The 18,760-nt window shown below is 39.4% G+C and overlaps 1 protein-coding gene across 6 annotated transcripts in view; it reads left to right on the forward strand.

The window, feature by feature from the left end:
- gbf1 (golgi brefeldin A resistant guanine nucleotide exchange factor 1) overlaps positions 1-18,760 on the forward strand; it is a 197,705-nt gene that overhangs the window by 120,986 nt on the left and 57,959 nt on the right. For 4 of the 6 annotated variants that reach the window (XM_059035693.1, XM_059035694.1, XM_059035690.1 and 1 more), the window contains exons 9-14: positions 4,232-4,267; positions 5,322-5,466; positions 6,112-6,359; positions 7,192-7,360; positions 13,585-13,796; positions 14,923-15,021. In XM_059035693.1, coding sequence (XP_058891676.1) covers positions 4,232-4,267; positions 5,322-5,466; positions 6,112-6,359; positions 7,192-7,360; positions 13,585-13,796; positions 14,923-15,021 — 909 coding nt within the window. The remainder of the gene's footprint in view (positions 1-4,231; positions 4,268-5,321; positions 5,467-6,111; positions 6,360-7,191; positions 7,361-13,584; positions 13,797-14,922; positions 15,022-18,760) is intronic. The other 2 variants (XM_059035695.1, XM_059035692.1) reach the window with 1 other exon arrangement.

The following is an 18,760-nucleotide window of genomic DNA, read 5'->3' on the forward strand; positions in this document are numbered from 1 at the left end:
AATTGATGGGAAGATGGATGGAGCCAAATACAGGACCATTCTGGAAGAAAACCTGATGGAGTCTGCAAAAGACCTGAGACTGGGACGGAGATTTGTCTTCCAACAAGACAATGATCCAAAACATAAAGCAAAATCTACAATGGAATGGTTCACAAATAAACATATCCAGGTGTTAGAATGGCCAAGTCAAAGTCCAGACCTGAATCCAATCGAGCATCTGTGGAAAGAACTGAAAACTGCTGTTCACAAATGGTCTCCATCCAACCTCACTGAGCTCGAGCTGTTTTGCAAGGAGGAATGGGCAAAAATTTCAGTCTCTCGATGTGCAAAACTGATAGAGACATACCCCAAGCGACTTACAGCTGTAATCGCAGCAAAAGGTGGCGCTACAAAGTATTAACTTAAGGGGGCTGAATAATTTTGCACGCCCAATTTTTCCGTTTTTTATTTGTTAAAAAAGTTTGAAATATCCAATAAATTTCGTTCCACTTCATGATTGTGTCCCACTTGTTGTTGATTCTTCACAAAAAATTACAGTTTCATATCTTTATGTTTGAAGCCTGAAATGTGGCAAAAGGTCGCAAAGTTCAAGGGGGCCGAATACTTTCGCAAGGCTCTGTAAATATTTTGGTTTTGAGGTGGCTGATGATGGCATGGAATATTAAAACAATATAACAAGACCTTACGTTTCTCCATGGATATTGTGAAGCAAAGCGAAGTTGAAGTAAGTTATTGCTTTTTTTATGTACATATCTGTTAACATCTATATGTATATTTTCATATATGTTTCATATTACAATTGTGTTATTATATTTTTCTGTGTTTTGGAAGACTTCGATATTCTCTATCAATATTGAAATACGTGCACGGTAACGATATACAATTTTCATATCGATGCCGATCGTTAATAATTACCCATGAGGTAATGGTTACATTTCTATTTCAGGGAATCGTTTTACTACTTTTCATTTCAACAATATAAAATATGTGCTACAGTGTTGCCAGGGGTATAGGAATATACCTCTTATTTCCATATGTTTTTGGAGAGGTTAGCTGCATATAGTAACAGAAGTTAATGTAAAACAATAGGCTCTATATATAGCTTGACTTGTGAACTGCGTGCTACCAGTCACGTTTTAATTTACACACAGCCCACTAGAAGTGGTAAGTAACATCCTGTACACTCTCCAATCATTTTTTAATTTAAATTGCTTCCTACCCACCTCGTTTTTTTGTATTCTGGTGTGTTTTTCATGTACATCGAGCAAGGTTGGTGAATAATAATTTGTGTTAGAAATGGATAGATTAATTTGCTACACAAGGTAACGTAGCGAGGACCAGCGCTGTTATTTACATTGACTGGTTCCGAGGGCGACCCAAGCCCCAGTGCGTCCTTTGTCAGTTTGTCAAAACTGAGATGCCATTTATCTACAAAGCATTCAGAATGTGAAAGAAAAGAAACAGGAACTTTGCTGACTTTTTACACCTCACTTTTGCAGACCTGGTAGCAAAGATTCAAGCCCAGGAATCGCAGTACATTATATAAATACTTTACTTTCTACATGTACTTATACAGGTTGTCCGTGGGAGAAATCTACTACAAATAAAATGTAATGGAAGAAATCTACAGAATTGTTAACTTATTAATACTATAGTTGTAATAAGATACTAATAAAAAAAATGAAAACTACTTATCATAAACTTGTGAATGTTGCGTTCTTTCTAGATTGATTCCCCTGGCGGAATTGGAACGTGTTTAATTTGCTTATGAGATTCTAGAAGGTTAAAGCAACACAATACCTGTCTGCTCTCTGTTTAGCCTGCTGCTTCCAATCCTGTTTGCTCTGTGTTACACTTCATCTCTGTTCCCCACTGTGTAGTATGTCTGTGACGTCTGCTTCTTGTTTTTTTTTTTTTTTGTTTATTTAAAACTGCACATTTGCCTGTTTACCACAGATTTCTTCATGCATCCTCAACAAAAAGGAGCTTAAATGTGTGGAACAGGCTAAAAACATCAATCAATTAGAGAGGGTATTTGTTTTATAACACAAGTTTTGTAACTAAAAACTTAAATATTGTTAGACCTGCATTCGACCTCTTCTACTGTCTTTGTAAGACACCGCATGACTTTTGGGGAGAGTGCATGGGGCTGAGTTTGCTTATTGGTTTCCAGGAGCCAGTATGGGTGACATCTACCTGTTTCTCAGGGTTTTATTCAAAGTTATAAGCCTTGTTTTGCAGTGAAATTGTTGTCAAACTACAATGGGGAGGGGACATCTTCAAAAAAAAAAAAAAAAAATTATGCCGATTTTATATCTTATCTGCAGCCTTCTCTGGTTACCTAATAATATTAAAGATTGACTTTTAAACTATTAGCCCTCAGAAAGTTCCATTAGTCTCTTCTGCTGTGTGCTGTAGCTCTCTTACACAAGTACAGAAAGTGAGCTCTCTTACACAAGTAGAGAAAATGAGCTCTCTTACACAAGTACAGCTGTTGCTCTCTTACACAAGTACAGAAAGTGAGCGGTCTTACACAAGTAGAGAAAGTGAGCTCTCTTACACAAGTACAGAAAGCGAGCTGTCTTACACAAATAGAGAAAACGAGCTCTCTTACACAAGTACAGAAAGTGAGCTCTCTTACACAAGTAGAGAAAGTGAGCTCTCTTACACAAGTACAGAAAGTAAGCTCTCTTACACAAGTACAGAAAGTGAGCTCTCTTACACAAGTACAGAAAGTAAGCTCTCTTACACAAGTACAGAAAGTGAGCTCTCTTACACAAGTACAGAAAGTGAGCTCTCTTACACAGGGACCACATTCACATACAATTCACACAATTTTCTGATTTCATTCTACAAAGAGGGTCAATTAGTTGACTCCAAAGAAAAGCATACCTTTACGAGTGTAGCTGTTCCACTGGCTCAACAGATCACCCTGTTTGAAAGCAGATAACACATGTACGAAAGATTAAAATGAATAAGTGTTTAGCCAACCCGGTTATTTAGAATACTCCTAACATGTAAACACAGTGATAAACAGTAAAGGGACAGATTTACTAAGCGTTTGCTCCAGGGACATTTCTTGAAAATAGTATGTTTGTTAAACTGATCAGTAACCAATAAAGAGTAATGGCAATCCTGAGATTGTAGTGGTGGACACACACAAAGTAGATCATCAAAAAGTCTTTGGCTTATCCAGTGTCACATGTTATGTTTTCATAAAATGGACCTCCTCTTTTTTGTAAATGGAGTGGAAAGTTGTTTTAATTTTCAAAAACTAATAAGAAACAATTTGGTTTCAAATCTGTGAAGCAAACTTTGCTCTGGTGCAAAACTTCGTAGATGTTGCTCATAGAGACCTATTTTCCAAGATATATGTTATTGCTTTTTTAGCAAAAAGATCTTCAGAGTAGGCTGCAAATAAGACAAATAATCGCAAGCAAGTTATCTTTCAACTCTAGTAGTAGTATTGTTATTTGACTTGATAAGCTCTTTCAAGAAAAATACTTTTTTATTTTTTTATATATATAAATATGATGTTTCACTGTGCCAGTGCACAAAGCAGAAGACTGGGAGGTTTAGTTAAGCTCGCTGAATTTGAACTTCTAATTTTTAAATAGCTGTTTTCTGTGGGTAAATAATGCACCAAATACATAGAACATGTTTTTATGATAAAAGCAACAATAAATAGAATACAATACACAGCACCCTAAAAGGAAGGGCACTTTGTGTGCATGGCCTTATCCATTCATTTAGCATGGCAGTCATGGCTGAGGCACAGGAATAGTCTTAGAACTGAAGAGTGAAGTCTTTGCCATAGAAAGTTTTACTTTGTAGCTGACTGCCTTTTATAATCATGTAAATAAGAAAAGTCCAGTGAGGGACGACAGAATAAATGGTCTCCACTCTTTGACCAGTAAACTAAGACTCTTTCAACCAGTTACTAAAGATTAAGTGCTGTGCATTCCTTCTCTCCGCAATAACAAGGCTTTCTCTTCGTCCTTTATATTTCAAAGATGCGTTTGCGTGTGTATTGTGTGTATGTGATACCAGAGGATGACCACAGTGTTTCTGTGAACATGCTTTGCATTCAAGGCATTCCATGCATGGTGGTGTTCTTGGCCCTTCTCTTTAATATGCTGAGTGTTTCCATTGCTGCATCGAGTGAAGTTTCATTGTGCACAAATGACATGTTTTAGTCACTAATCACTGGCACCTGCCATTTTTTCTTGAGGCTTACAATATCTTGTGGAAAAACAAACGAGTGCAGGTAAGGAAAGCTTAAAAAAAATGAATGTCAAGTGGAACAATAAAAGATTAGAATATGACCTCAAACATATTTCTAAACCAATTAAAGGTGGATAAAGCCAAAGTTGGGGGTGCAAGTGCATTGGTACATTCTGCTCCAGCTCTTACAGCGCCTGCCCCTTTGCAGGTGCTCTTTTGGAGGGTGGGTCCATAGTGTGAATGTCTGAGCTTTGGTTCTTTTAAACTGCCTCTGCCAAATCATAACAAGGGCCCCCCTCTGTCTTACTTATGTAAGTCGGGTCCAGTGAACCCCAAAAGTGAAAGAAAAGAAAAACATGGCTGAGCTTTGTGTTCTTATACAAATCCAGTGTCTATCTGAAATAAATCAGACCCATACATCTATTTGATTAACAGTTTTTAAATGTTAAATTCCATAACCGTTAAAAAAATGCCTGCTTTTTGTAAGGCCAAGCAGGCAGCACAACAAACAGAACATTTCAAGTTTACAGTTCAAGTCTTGCATATTAGAATGACATTAAATCAGTTGATCTAAAAACAGATGTGTAGTTGTTTTAGTAAAATCTGACAATCTGCCCATGTATTAATACATAATATCCACGCGCCGTACTCCACCGCTTGGATATTGAAGCCTGAAGGCTACCAGAGCACACATGGAATTCTGAGCAAACTGCATTACTTATGAGGAAAGCATTGTATCCATTAGCAACATAAAATCAGAAAACAAAAACAAACAGAAAAATGTACATTTGTATCCATTTTCTAATGACAATAGAACCCTCCTATAAAGGCTTTACCATCTGGTAAGTCCCTTCTTGTTTTTTTTTAAATGCCCTCACATTCGGCTCGGGAAATTTTATGGCACAAGCCGACCTTAGCAGACTGTAAAGTCCTCCTATGAGGGTTCTAGTACTTATTTCTGTGCGTTCTCTGTCGTTTTCCACTGTTACTGATCAGATCATAACGTACCATGCATACTAACTATTCCATGAAAAATGTCCTTTTTAAACCACTGGGTCTGCTTCTGTTCACTGTACACTGTCCTGTTTTCATTGCAGTTGAAGATGAGGGCCGGTGGGATGAGCGACTCCTCTAAGTGGAAAAAGCAGAAGCGCTCCCCCCGCCCCACTCGACACGGATCCCACACCGGCTCGATCTCTGGGGAGCAGCTGGGCCAGAACATGGGCAGCAACAACCTGTCGGGTAAGAAAAGAGGCAACACAACCCCCCTGACACACAGTCCCAACACACAACCCCCCCACAACACACGCGCCCGACACACACAACCCCCCACCACACACCCCAGACACACACAACCCCCCACCACACACCCCTGACACACACAACCCCCCCACCACACACCCCTGACACACACAACCCCCCCACCACACACCCCTGACACACACAACCCCCCCACCACACACCCCTGACACACACAACCCCCCCACCACACACCCCTGACACACAACCCTCCCACCACACACCCCCACCACACACAACCCCCACCACACACACAACCCCCACCACACACACAACCCCACCACCACACGACCCCGACACACACAACCCCCCCACCACACACCCCTGACACACACAACCCCCCCACCACACACCCCTGACACACACAACCCCCCCACCACACACACACACACACACACACACACCCCCATCACACAACCCTGACACACACCCCCGAAACACACCCAACACTGCATAGCTGAGAAACAAACTGCTAGGTAAGGGATAACATAGTCAGTGTTGCCCCTCTTAGTAACAACCAGCAACAACAGCAATAACTTGAATCCCAGAGTTCTAAAAATGCACACATTTTTCTGTATTGTTTTACAGGTGCAGTCCCCTTCATTGAACAGTCCACTCCAGGCATGTACACGTTCCACCCCAGCTCTGACAGCGGCCCCTCTTCCATCTCCAGCCCCACCACTGACAGTGGCCTGGAGATCTCTTCCAAGACCACCTCCAAGGAGGACCTGACAGACCTGGACCAGGGGAGCTCCACAGGCACCACCCCGGCCACCAGCCCCTCCGGGGAGCAGGGCAGCAGCAAGAGGAGTGAGACATGCCAGCCAGAGGCTCAGGTACGCTCACACTCTGCTGGTCCATTGGTTCATTCAGATCTCAGTGTGGAGTGTGGTTAGGAAAGCATTGCCACATCAGCTTGAGTGAGCACAGCACACGACGTCCAGGGTCAAAAACATCTTTTGACTAAATATAGAAAATGTGTTTTGTTACAAAAAGTTTTTCTATTTACTGTAAATGAAATTGTGGGACATTGGCAAATTGATATATCAATTTTAGTTAATGGATACATATACTGTATGTCACACTATTATGTTTTTACAAGACATTAATCCATTTCTGTAAATGTACTGTGTACTTTTCACAGTCCTGACACACGTTTGACTGAGCAAATGAATGCTGTGCTTTGGGATCCAGTTTTTATGAAAATATGCACGGGCAGTTGTTCCGATGTGCAAAAACTTTTAGAATTTTAGGATTGAGAGAATTAAAAAAAAAAAAAAAAAATTAACTTTTTATTTAACATCATGTAATCAAAGAAACTACAACATGATATCGCAAAAGTCTATCGGAAGCCATAATAGCAGTACAGTATTGCATGTTAGATTTCGAAAATGTCAGATTATTCAATTTGTCAGTTTGTTTTGTAAGTAGATGTAAAACTACAAAGCGGTATGTAATTCAATATGTTAATGTAACATTATTCAGCAGGTTTCATTCGACTTATGAAGCAAAATTAGTTCATTTTATAGGGTGATGCAAAACTTTTGGCCATGGCTGTACATGCTCTGGATGCTGCTGACATCTTTACAATGGGAGTTATATCCTTGGCAGGTGGTTGTTGTTGTTATTGTGTTTTAATAATAATGAATATCTCCTCTTTCCTCTCAGAATGAAGGTCCCAGGGTTGAGAGAACCCAGTCTGCCTCGGTGGAGTCCATTCCTGAGGTGCTGGAGGACCGAGACTCACTGGCCGATCAGTCGGATGCTGCCTCAGTACACGACATGGACTATGTGAATCCACGGGGAGTGAGGTTTACCCAGTCCACTCAGAAGGAAGGTGGGGAAAAGAACGGTTATATACACTACCCTTGGAATAACATCACTGTGTTTAAGGATTCATTTGGTACTGCTTCATAGAAATCATCGATTTATTTTTTATGTAGTAGTCGCCAATTGTTTATCATTTTCTCCCAATTTAGAATATCCAATTATTGTTAGGCTCAGCTCACCGCTACCACCCCCGTGCTGACTCGGGAGGGCGAAGACGAACACAAACTGTCCTGCGAAGCGTGTGCTGTCAGCCGACCACTTTTTTCACACTGCAGACCCACCGTGCAGCCACCTCAGAGTTACACAGTCGGAGGACAACGCAGCTATAGGCAAACCTGCAGGCACCTGGCTAGACTACAGGGGCTGCTGGTGCGCGGTGAGCCAAGGACACCCTGGGTGACCTAAGCCCAACCCCCACCCCCCCGGACGGCGCTTGGCCAATTGTGCGCTGCCCCCTGGGATCTCCCGTCTGCGGTCGGCGGTGGAATAGCCCGGACTCGAACAGGCAACGTCCAGGCTATAGGGCGCATCCTGCACTCCACGTGGAGCGCCTTTACCGGATGCGCCACTCGGGAGCTCTCCAAATCGTCGATTCTTTTATACAAAGAGTGTGGGCCTGTGGGCTCCTGCTCAAATTAAGAATGTTTTTTTTTTTTAAACCTGTCTTTATTTTATTTGTTTGGTTGAGCTCTGTTTCTGCTGCTTTTCTTTGTGAGAATCCCTGCTGTGTTGGTCAGCCAGACTTAAGTGGATTATAAATTGAAAGAACTCGTTTTGGTCTATTTTATAAAAGACTCCTGCTTGAACAAATTCAAATCTTTATCAGAGCAAGTACTGAGCTTCAAACAGATTTTATTTATACCCTTTATCTTGAAACTGATACAGTCAGCACTCACATATCCGACCCTATGAAATTTTTACTTCAGTGACGGTTAAACGAGTGTGACGCATATCTGATTTATTTAATCTGATTTGAAGTGCATGTAGATGAGCACATTGTAACCTGCTCCCTACCACCAAAACAACCCCCTGCCCTGCACACGCACACACACACACACACACACACACACACACACACACACACACACACACAGAAAGAAAAAATATGACTTGGGTTTGAGGAACTGTACAGGGAGACGTATATTGTAGTGTGTATTTTTGGCACTGTTGCCGTTTTTTATTTTTCTTATTTTTTTCTTTATATCTGACATAAAACAAGAGAAGGAGCATGATGATGGTAGATTATTCATGGAAGATTTGATTCAGCAGGGTGGAGGCAGGATATTAACAGCAATCTGTGTTGAATATTTTACTATTTGAAGACGGTCCTCCTGTTAGTTTAGTTTTTCATCCAGACGGGTATTTCATTGATTCTTTCATTGAAATTTGTTAGCGTACGAGTTGGGGGAATAACACTGCAGTAAAAGACAAACACTTGTCTGTTTTTTTGTGTTCCCTGAAAAAGATATAATGTCAGAAAATACATAGCTGAAAGGACTGTGTTTAAAAATAAGTAGGCTTCCATTTAGATGTACTGTAGTTGGTTCTGTTGGTACAGTGCTATATTTTCAACAGTAGTACCATATTTACTCGAATTCAAGTCGCACCCCCAAATACGGACACCAAAAAAAAAAAAAATCCTGAATGCAAGTCACATTTAACTCTTAATGAAAAAAAACACAATAATTAACGGTTAAATTACTTTTTAATTTCTAGGTGCCAGCAGGGAACACTGTATTACAGTACATTAAAGCATCAGAGTACGTCACCTATTATATTACAAATGCAAATGAGAAAAGAAAATATGTATAGTACTTTCAGTATTGAACGACAGGCATTGCAGTTTATTGTAGCTGGAAAAGGGGAAATTACCTTGAACTTTATTTCAGTCTGCTTTATTGTCCTTGTTTGTTTAATTTGGCCAACGTGACTGTCACGTTCGCAAGCAAAATTAGTACAAGCCAGAAATGTGTAGTTCATTTTAGGTTTGAGTTAGCACTTTGGAGTTTACACTAGTGGGGTTCCCGTAGTTAAACCAGACACAGACCATAATAACAGTGAGTAAGTTAGAGAATCAGAGAGCGATGGAGAATCCACCATTAAGCAGTACATACTTTAGTGTTCCTGTTTCTTGTACTCCTCCAGATAGAGAAAGATCTATAAATAAATGATTGTTCATTTTGAAGCCAGACCCGCGTTGATCATTTCAACAAGTACTATACTGGTAATATTATAGTATTACATAGCCTTTCGATTGCATCTCCATCTTCTGACACATAGATGCCGCAGTTTCTCTTTTCTTCAGCAAACAAAATTACTTTTCTTTTAAAAGCTGCATTAAAAAATTTTCATGAAGTTCGCTGTGCAGCCATTTTAAAAGTGGGCAGTACTGTGTACAGTTGGTCTTGTTCAAGTGCACCAGAATAATTGACAAATGTAAATTGGTACCCTAACTAAAAACCTCAAATCCAAGTTGCTTCCCCCAAAATTGAACTTTTATTTGGCCACAAAAGTGTGACTTAAATTCGAGTAAATAATTCAGACTGATATGATTCTGAAAATATCACTTGCCAAAATACAGCACGTGGACTGTAATACAGTACACACTTTCTAAATCTAGTACTTATTGTACTAGCATTATGTACAATTCCCCATTAAAGACCCAACAGCAAAATGAAATCAAAATGTTACCCATTCACAGAACTGCATAAAATGTAAAAGGCAATACAATTTAGCAACAGATAAAAAATAAAACACCAGTTTCCAGAATTAAAACCATATCCAAAGTCAGTGTTCAAAATTGCAAAATAGTGCTCGATAAGGCCCTAATGTCACAGTTCATTTGCAAATGAAAATGCACAAAAGCAACTACAGATCACAGATTTAAAAAAAAAAAATGCTACAGTATCTAAAAATGTTTACTTATTAACTTTTACATTACCATAGCTTTTTTCGTTGACTTTGTTTTTGGAGAAAGCGCTGTGTAACAGCACAGTAATAATGACAGACAAATTTGCCATGCCAGAAAAAACAACAAAAAAACGCAGGCTGTGCCAGTATAACAAGTACATTGTAACATTGAAGAGATGGGCTTTGTATAAAAAAAAAAAAACTGGTGACGGAGTCGGAAATCATGTGTGATGGGTAAGTGCATTAATTTGTTACATAAATATAATGGGGATTCATTTTATTCCTAATACAAGCCCGGTAAAATGTAACTGACGTGTATCTGGGTAAAGGATATCCGAGTGCTGACTGTAACAGGACCATGTAAGGTTCTTGCTAGACATCGTGTCTAAAGGAATGTGTATTCAATACAAAATCTGGTCAAAATGGTGTTTATACTGCCATTTGGTGGACGATGGAGATGGTTCAGTTTGTAATTAAAATGCATTGGCTTCGCTGGTGATTTATGTTAGCTGTTATAAAAAAAAAACAGTATTCTTGTGAACTCGTAAATTTACAAATATTGAAAATATAGGGTATTAAAAGCCTTACTTAAATCACTAAAAAATAAGTAATTTATCATTCAGGAAATTGATTAATCTAATTAATTTATTAGAATGATAATTATGGGACATGTTATTTATTTTGGTACTGCATTGTGTGAAATCACATCAGGAAATTATATGTGATTATTAACCCTTTGCGGTCCTATGTCGGACCTGGTCCGACATTGCAATTATTCCTATCCAGTCCAATGTCGGACCCTGTCCGACATCATCAAAAAGACGCAAAAAACGGGTTTCTAGTCGTTTTTTCTCAGGAAAAAGCAGAGAAAACCATTCAATGGCCGAGTGGGAGCGACAGGAGCCGAGACAAGCCAAAAAAAAAAAGGGCGTATCTCATGAATAGTCATACTTGCCCCTGGCATCAGATAACGGCGGCCATAAGGAAACAAGCTGGCTGCTATTGAATCAGCGCTCAGAGAATATCACAGACATTTGCAGAGCTTTTTTGAGATGTTATAGTATTAAAATAATGACTTGGATCGCATTATTGAGGCATTTGGTAATAAAACGAGTGATCAGGAGATGATTGATCGGTATGTACGACTGTTGTTGTTATTATTATTATTATTATTATTTATTTCTTCGCATATGTGAAAGCTATAGCGAACGAAAGGGTGGGGCGGGGCTGGAGATGCCTAGTGAGTGCTTTGTTGATATGCAGGGCCTTTTAAACACGTTTGACTGTGGGGAAAAAAAATACTTTTAAACAGCGCGTCTAAAATTAACTGCGCGTGTGAAAATAAATTGGACCTGACGCACCTGACACGCACTTAATAAATGGACTGCAAAGGGTTAAGTAAAAATTAATAACTTAAGACAAGTTATTTCACAAGAGTATTTTTAACTGAATGCATTTTCTGTGATTTACAACCGTTTGTTTGAATGAAGATGGGGAGGTGTCTTTTTGATGAAGTTATGTCATCTGTTTACATTCAAAACAGCCAATAAAATTACCTGGTGGAGGGTTTACCAATGGAATGACTAGGAGAGTCGTCCAGTTAAATGTCAATAATCTGAGAGATACGCCTATTCTCAAATGTTATAAAAATGCTTGCAGCATGGAAAATCGTTGTCTCTCAAACAAATTAAAGCTCTCAAATAACTCTCAATCTCTCAAAAGAAAATACTACTCTTGAAAAAACATCAAGTGTGTACAATTGGACTGAATTGCTGAAGACTCAACAAATCTCAACATTCTAACTTCAAGGAACTAAAACACAGCTACTGGACAACAAGAAAATGACTTATTGAAGAAAAGCTCTTAATTCAAATGATGAATAAAAATACTTTTTGTTGCTACTAAATCTAAAAGTATGCTAAAATACACAAAGAAGTAAACAGTAAGACTACAGAAGTTACTTAAACCCAAAGTGCTTTTTAAAACTGGGAACAAACCGCATTGAAGCACACAGGAAGAGGAAACCATTTGTTGTATGGTTCCGTTGCATAGTGGGACATAGAGTCCTGAAGAAAAAGCCATCTTGTTTTTTCTTTAACAACCTTGAATAGAGAGGACTACACTTCAGATTTCAAGTTTCTAAATTGAAACGTTTTAACAATGAGGAGAAAGCTATATACAGTAATTCTTCATTGCGAGACAGTTACAGCTTTCTTCACATAAGGACTGGTAACTAAATAACTATTATTTCCATGGTGCATAAATCGATTGTATGATTAATTCTGTTTAAATTGTATGAACTATGAAGTAATATTAAGAGATGTTGAATTACGAGATAGAATATGAATGCATTGTTGAATATATTTAGAATCTTAATTACAACTGAATATATGGTTAATTTGTGAACATGGTATAATGCTTGATTATACATTGAAAATGAATTCTTACAATCTAATACAATTACTAATTTGTGTAACTTTTCAAATAAAAGGTATTTACTTTCAACAAGATTTGTCATTTTGTTTTTGTATGTTGAAACAAGCACTGATATATGATAACACTGAATTGAATCAGTTGAATATTGTCTAAACCTTAAATCATATGCCGAATGAATCAATAATATTTATAGCCATAATTCGATGATTACTGTAAAATATATTCATATGTTCAGTGTAACTTTTGATTACACCGGACTATGAATGTAGTTTTGATGGTAAGATGGAAGGATTTTGTGGTAACACCCTAGATAATTTTATCATAAAATATTGATTATACATAGCTAAAGGCATGTCTTGAGATAGCTTAAAGGTTATGTTACAATTACTTTATCATACTCATTCTCAGTCCTCATAATTGGGGGCTCATTAAATTATCACCACAATTCCTTGTACAAAACGAAGGAATGGATGGCTGCCAGGTCCAGTAGAGATTACAACAGGCTTGTATATATAAAAAATAGGATATTGTAGGTTATATTCAAAATAAAAATATATTCTAAAAGGCAGTTAAAATGACTGCTTTGGCAGTTCTAGGTGGGCAGGATTATAGCTTCCTTATTTTCGTGATCCTGCCTTTCAAATGCCGTCAGGGTATTTAATACATGCATTTAGGAAAAGTCATAAACGGACAAACGCATAACTTTGACACGCAGAGTAATTTCAATTTGAAACCCTCAAACCGTCAAAATGACTGCCGTGACGGTTCTAGTGTTAATCCCATTAAAATTTGGGTAAGGAGAGGTAACACCCTGAAAGTAACAATGTAAAGACAATCGCATTGCTAATAGAAACATTGAACTTGCTGTTTAACTGCTTCAAACAGGTGCTGCCCTGGTTCCGTATGGCCTTCCCTGTATCCGGGAGCTGTTCCGTTTCCTCATCTCTCTCACCAACCCTCATGACCGGCACAACTCTGAGGTGATGATCCACATGGGACTGCAGCTGCTGACTGTGGGTCTGGAATCCGCTCAGATCTCCAACTACCAGTCCCTCCTCGGCCTGGTCAAGGATGAGCTCTGCCGGCACCTCTTCCAGGTTGGTTATTACAGAGCTGCAATGCGTCAGTAGCTGAGACCTCAGTGTACTACAGCATATACCAAGCTCTGTGTCATCAGCTGAGACCTCAGTGCACTTCAGCATATACCAAGCTCTGTGTCAGCATCTGAGACCTCAGTGCACTACAGCATATACCAACGCATCAGCATATACCAAACTGTCCTACATTTCATCATTTAATATTTGAATGTGCATACTTGATGGTCATATCCCCAGGGTACAATCACAGTAATAATGCCCCATCTGTGACTGGATCAGGAGCCATCACTTTTCATTAATCTTAAATGTCATTAAAGTGCCAACATTTTTACAGAGGTATACCTCTTGTTTCAAAGTGGCATTGTTCTACTAGTCTCTGCTTTTGTTGCCAAAAACATTTTTAAAGTTTACATTTAATTAAAAGCTACCTAAATAGATGGCTTATTTTTGTTTAGTTTGCCTACATACACATGGTCCATTTCTCATACACACCCACGCAAGGTCTCCAATGGCTACGGTTACTATAGAAACAGTGTTTGACCCTGGGGAATATGCTTGTTGAGACCAATATGGACTTGCCTGAGATTTCAGAACAGATGAGATAAGCATGAGGTGTACAGCTAAGCCCCCGTATAGTACAGGAATAGACAGGCAGGATGTCTGCTATTTACAAATACAGCCTACCAGGGCATTAGCCTAATTGCAGCTAGAATAACAACAAAAAAAACACATCTATCTCACCTGAAATCTGTTCCCATCCAAATGCATGTACCTGTCATGGACAGATGGGTGCATCAGATCCTGATACTTTCTCACTGCTGCTGATGGAATATTTAATAAGAGAAAGATTTGATGTGCACTAATAACTGCTACAGCCAAGACTGGCCCAGCTCATTAGCCTGGCCTTTGACTTTCCATCACCTTTAACTCTGATCTGACTCTACCATATTCACTGTTACTTACAGTACACTATATACGATTTAAGTAGTTCAGTATAATAACACATACACAAACCAGTTATTTAGTACAAACAACTAGTATCCCATCAATGTGTAAGCTACATAATAGAAGTAAAAACAATAGGCTTAATTTAATTGTTAAATGATTTGTTTTATTTTAACCCTAGCTTCTGAGTGTGGAGCGTCTAAATCTTTATGCAGCTTCCCTCAGGGTGTGGTTCCTCTTACTGGAAAGCATGAGAGGACATCTAAAGTTTCAGCTTGAGGTAAGATGTGCACCCATCTTTACAGGCACTGCAGAACAGACGTCACTGGAACCACGGTGTAGAATATAATAGAGGTTATACTTGATTTGGAATATTTCATTTTACATGTTGGAGTACTCTTTCAAATGTTCAATTAACTGAACACAATATATTATTATTATTATTATTATTATTATTATTATTATTATTTGTTTATTTAGCAGACAACTTTATCCAAGGCGACTTACAGAGATTAGGGTGTGTGAACTATGCATCAGCTGCAGAGTCACTTACAATTACGTCTCACCCGAAAGACGGAGCACAAGGAGGTTAAGTGACTTGCTCAGGGTCACACAATGAGTCAGTGGCTGAGGTGGGATTTGAACCGGGGACCTCCTGGTTGTAAGCCCTTTTCTTTAATCACTGGACCACACAGCCTCCAATATATTAAATTGTCCTCCAGTAGTTCACACACACATTATAAATCTATTCTCCAGCAGCTTACAGGATTACATTTTTAGGTGCCCTGCCAAACGGGCAAACAAACGTTTATATATATTGTGGCGGTGGCAGACAAAAGAAACACAACAAAGGCAGTTTTGGGGCCAAAATAGCGGTAACAACCACCTTTTTATATCTAACTTGAGAAATGGACCCTCTGAGAAACGGGATGGGGGGCTGCTAGTAAACAAAGAGAAAACCTACGCACATCCAAAGTCTTTCATGGTGCAGGGTAGAAAGATTTTAAAGTTAAACAAACATAGTATGCTCCAAAGTGTTTATATTTATTATACCCAAGATCAACATTTCGATCTGCAAGAGATCTTCATCAAACCTGGTATGCAACTGCTTTGCAATTGAGCAGTACGAGTCTCACTGACACTGCTAGGTCATATTAAGACCTGCATACTGAGGGGGAGTTCCTCGTAAGTGACGCGTTTGTGAACTTCGCAGATTCTTCTGGGAATTGAATTGTAGTTCGGCGTGGTGATGTCGTAGCGCTGTTATGGGCAGTCGCTGTAATGGTCGGCGCTGTAATGTCTGTGTGGTCTTGGACTCGCGGTGATGTCGTGATACAATTTTCATCATTATGTTATCAAACTAAATAAAAACATAGATAAATGTAAAAATAACAACAGACACAATAAATGTCACCATCTGTACTGGACAGCGTGATCTTTAGCAGAAATATTTCCGATCTTTAATGCAGCTGGTGTCTTTTTCGTTGAAGACATGTTTATAAAATTGTGTCTCTCTATGCAGTCATTTACCAGAAGTAACCTAAACCAGCTGCCAGGTTCCTAATGCAATGCAATGTAACAGGTAGTACAGTCATCACTCAGATATAGTTGCGTTTTACCATCCTTGTATTAAGAATAAAATCAATCCCCATTTTTTATATATATATATATATATATATATATATATATATATATATATACAGTCGTGCTCAAATTCGTTGGTACCCTTACAGCTCATTGAAAGAATGCTTCATTCCGCCTGAAAAGTGATGAAATTAAAAGCTATTTTATCATGTATACTTGCATGCCTTTGGTATGTCATAGAATAAAGCAAAGAAGCTGTGAAAAGAGATGAATTATTGCTTATTCTACAAAGATATTCTAAAATGGCCTGGGCACATTTGTTGGTACCCCTTAGAAAAGATTAGTGATATTTCAAACTAATTAGTATCTTTAATTAGTATCACACATGTCTCCAATCTTGTAATCAGTCATTCAGCCTATTTAAATGGATAAAAGTAGTCACTGTGCTGTTTGGTATCATTGTGTGCACCACACTGAACATGGACCAGAGAAAGCAAAGGAGAGAGATCAGAAAGAAAATAATAGACAAGCATGGTAAAGGTAAAGGCTACAAGACCATCTCCAAGCAGCTTGATGTTCCTGTGACAACAGTTGCAAATATTATTAAGAAGTTTAAGGTCCATGGAACTGTAGCCAACCTCCCTGGGCGTGGCCGCAAGAGGAAAATTGACCCCAGATTGAACAGAAGGACAGTGCGAATGGTAGAAAAAGAACCAAGGATAACTGCCAAAGAGATACAAGCTGAACTCCAAGGTGAAGGTACGTCAGTTTCTGATCGCACCATCCGTCGCTTTTTGAGCGAAAGTGGGCTCCATGGAAGAAGACCCAGGAGGACTCCACTTTTGACAGAAAAACATAAAAAAGCCAGACTGGAATTTGCTAAAATGCATATTGACAAGCCACAATCCTTCTGGGAGAATGTCCTTTGGACAGATGAGTCAAAACTGGGGCTTTTTGGCAAGTCACATCAGCTCTATGTTCACAGACGAAAAAATGAAGCTTTCAAAGAAAAGAACACCATACCTACAGTGAAACATGGAGGAGGCTCGGTTATGTTTTGGGGCTGCTTTGCTGCGCCTGGCACAGGGTGCCTTGAATCTGTGCAGGGCACAATGAAATCTCAAGACTATCAAGGCATTCTGGAGCGAAACGTACTGCCCAGTGTCAGAAAGCTCTGTCTCAGTCGCAGGTCATGGGTCCGTGTGGCAAAGTGGTAATGACGTGCAGGTGAGTGCAGTGCAGAAGAATCACACAGACAACGTTGGTACAGGTGCAAGGGTGTTTATTTAATTTAATAAATGTCCAGAGCCTTAAGGCAAAACCTGCAAATAATAATAGTGCTGGAAGTGATACAGCGGCGTGTATCACTTCTATTTGTAAATCCTATGGGTTTGACCCGCAACCCCAAAGTCCCGTTCAGACACCCACACTAAACACAAACACAAAGACAGTGCGTGATTAAAGTGCTAAAGGTGCAAACAAAAGACAGTTCCTGTAGTGCAAAGGTGCGTGGTGAAGTCCGGGTTTTTCGCTGGCCGGCGGCTGCAGCTCCGGATCATGCTCAGTAATCTTTGTGAGAAACGACACACAAGACAAACAGTGTAAATACACAGACAAGCAATCACTCACGGTTTTAGCACAAACAAGACGGGCTCCTTCTAGGTTATTTGGTTTAACCATCTGCAAAGGAACAGATCACTCAAGCCATGCCCCCTATTTATACCCTCGCCCATGACCCCGAGGTTAACGAGCGCATCCGCTCCTCCAGTCCTCGGATGCCACGCCGCTTACCGTCTGGGTCACTGAGCTCGGGTGCCATGGCTCCGCCCCCTTCCGAACTGACCGACTTCCATCTACCCTACGGAATAAATTGTCGTGCCATTTCATTAAGGGTACTCTGTTCCTCGTATACCGTGCTCTCACAGATCGAGAGGGAGATCTAACACTAAGACTCATTCGATCTCTGTCACAGTCCTCCAACAGGATAATGACCCAAAACACACAGCTAAAAGCACCCAAGAATGGATAAGAACAAAACATTGGACTATTCTGAAGTGGCCTTCTATGAGTCCTGATCTGAATCCTATCGAACATCTATGGAAAGAGCTGAAACTTGCAGTCTGGAGAAGGCACCCATCAAACCTGAGACAGCTGGAGCAGTTTGCTCAGGAAGAGTGGGCCAAACTACCTGTTAACAGGTGCAGAAGTCTCATTGAGAGCTACAGAAAACGTTTGATTGCAGTGATTGCCTCTAAAGGTTGTGCAACAAAATATTAGGTTAGCGGTCCCATCATTTTTGTCCATGCCATTTTCATTTGTTTTCTTATTTACAATATTATGTTGAATAAAAAATCAAAAGCAAAGTCTGATTTCTATTAAATATGGAATAAACAATAGTGGATGCCAATTACTTTTGTCAGTTTCAAGTTATTTCA

Source organism: Acipenser ruthenus, chromosome 13 (genome assembly GCF_902713425.1).
Source record: "Acipenser ruthenus chromosome 13, fAciRut3.2 maternal haplotype, whole genome shotgun sequence".
In the NCBI taxonomy this organism is placed as follows: Eukaryota; Metazoa; Chordata; class Actinopteri; order Acipenseriformes; family Acipenseridae; genus Acipenser; species Acipenser ruthenus.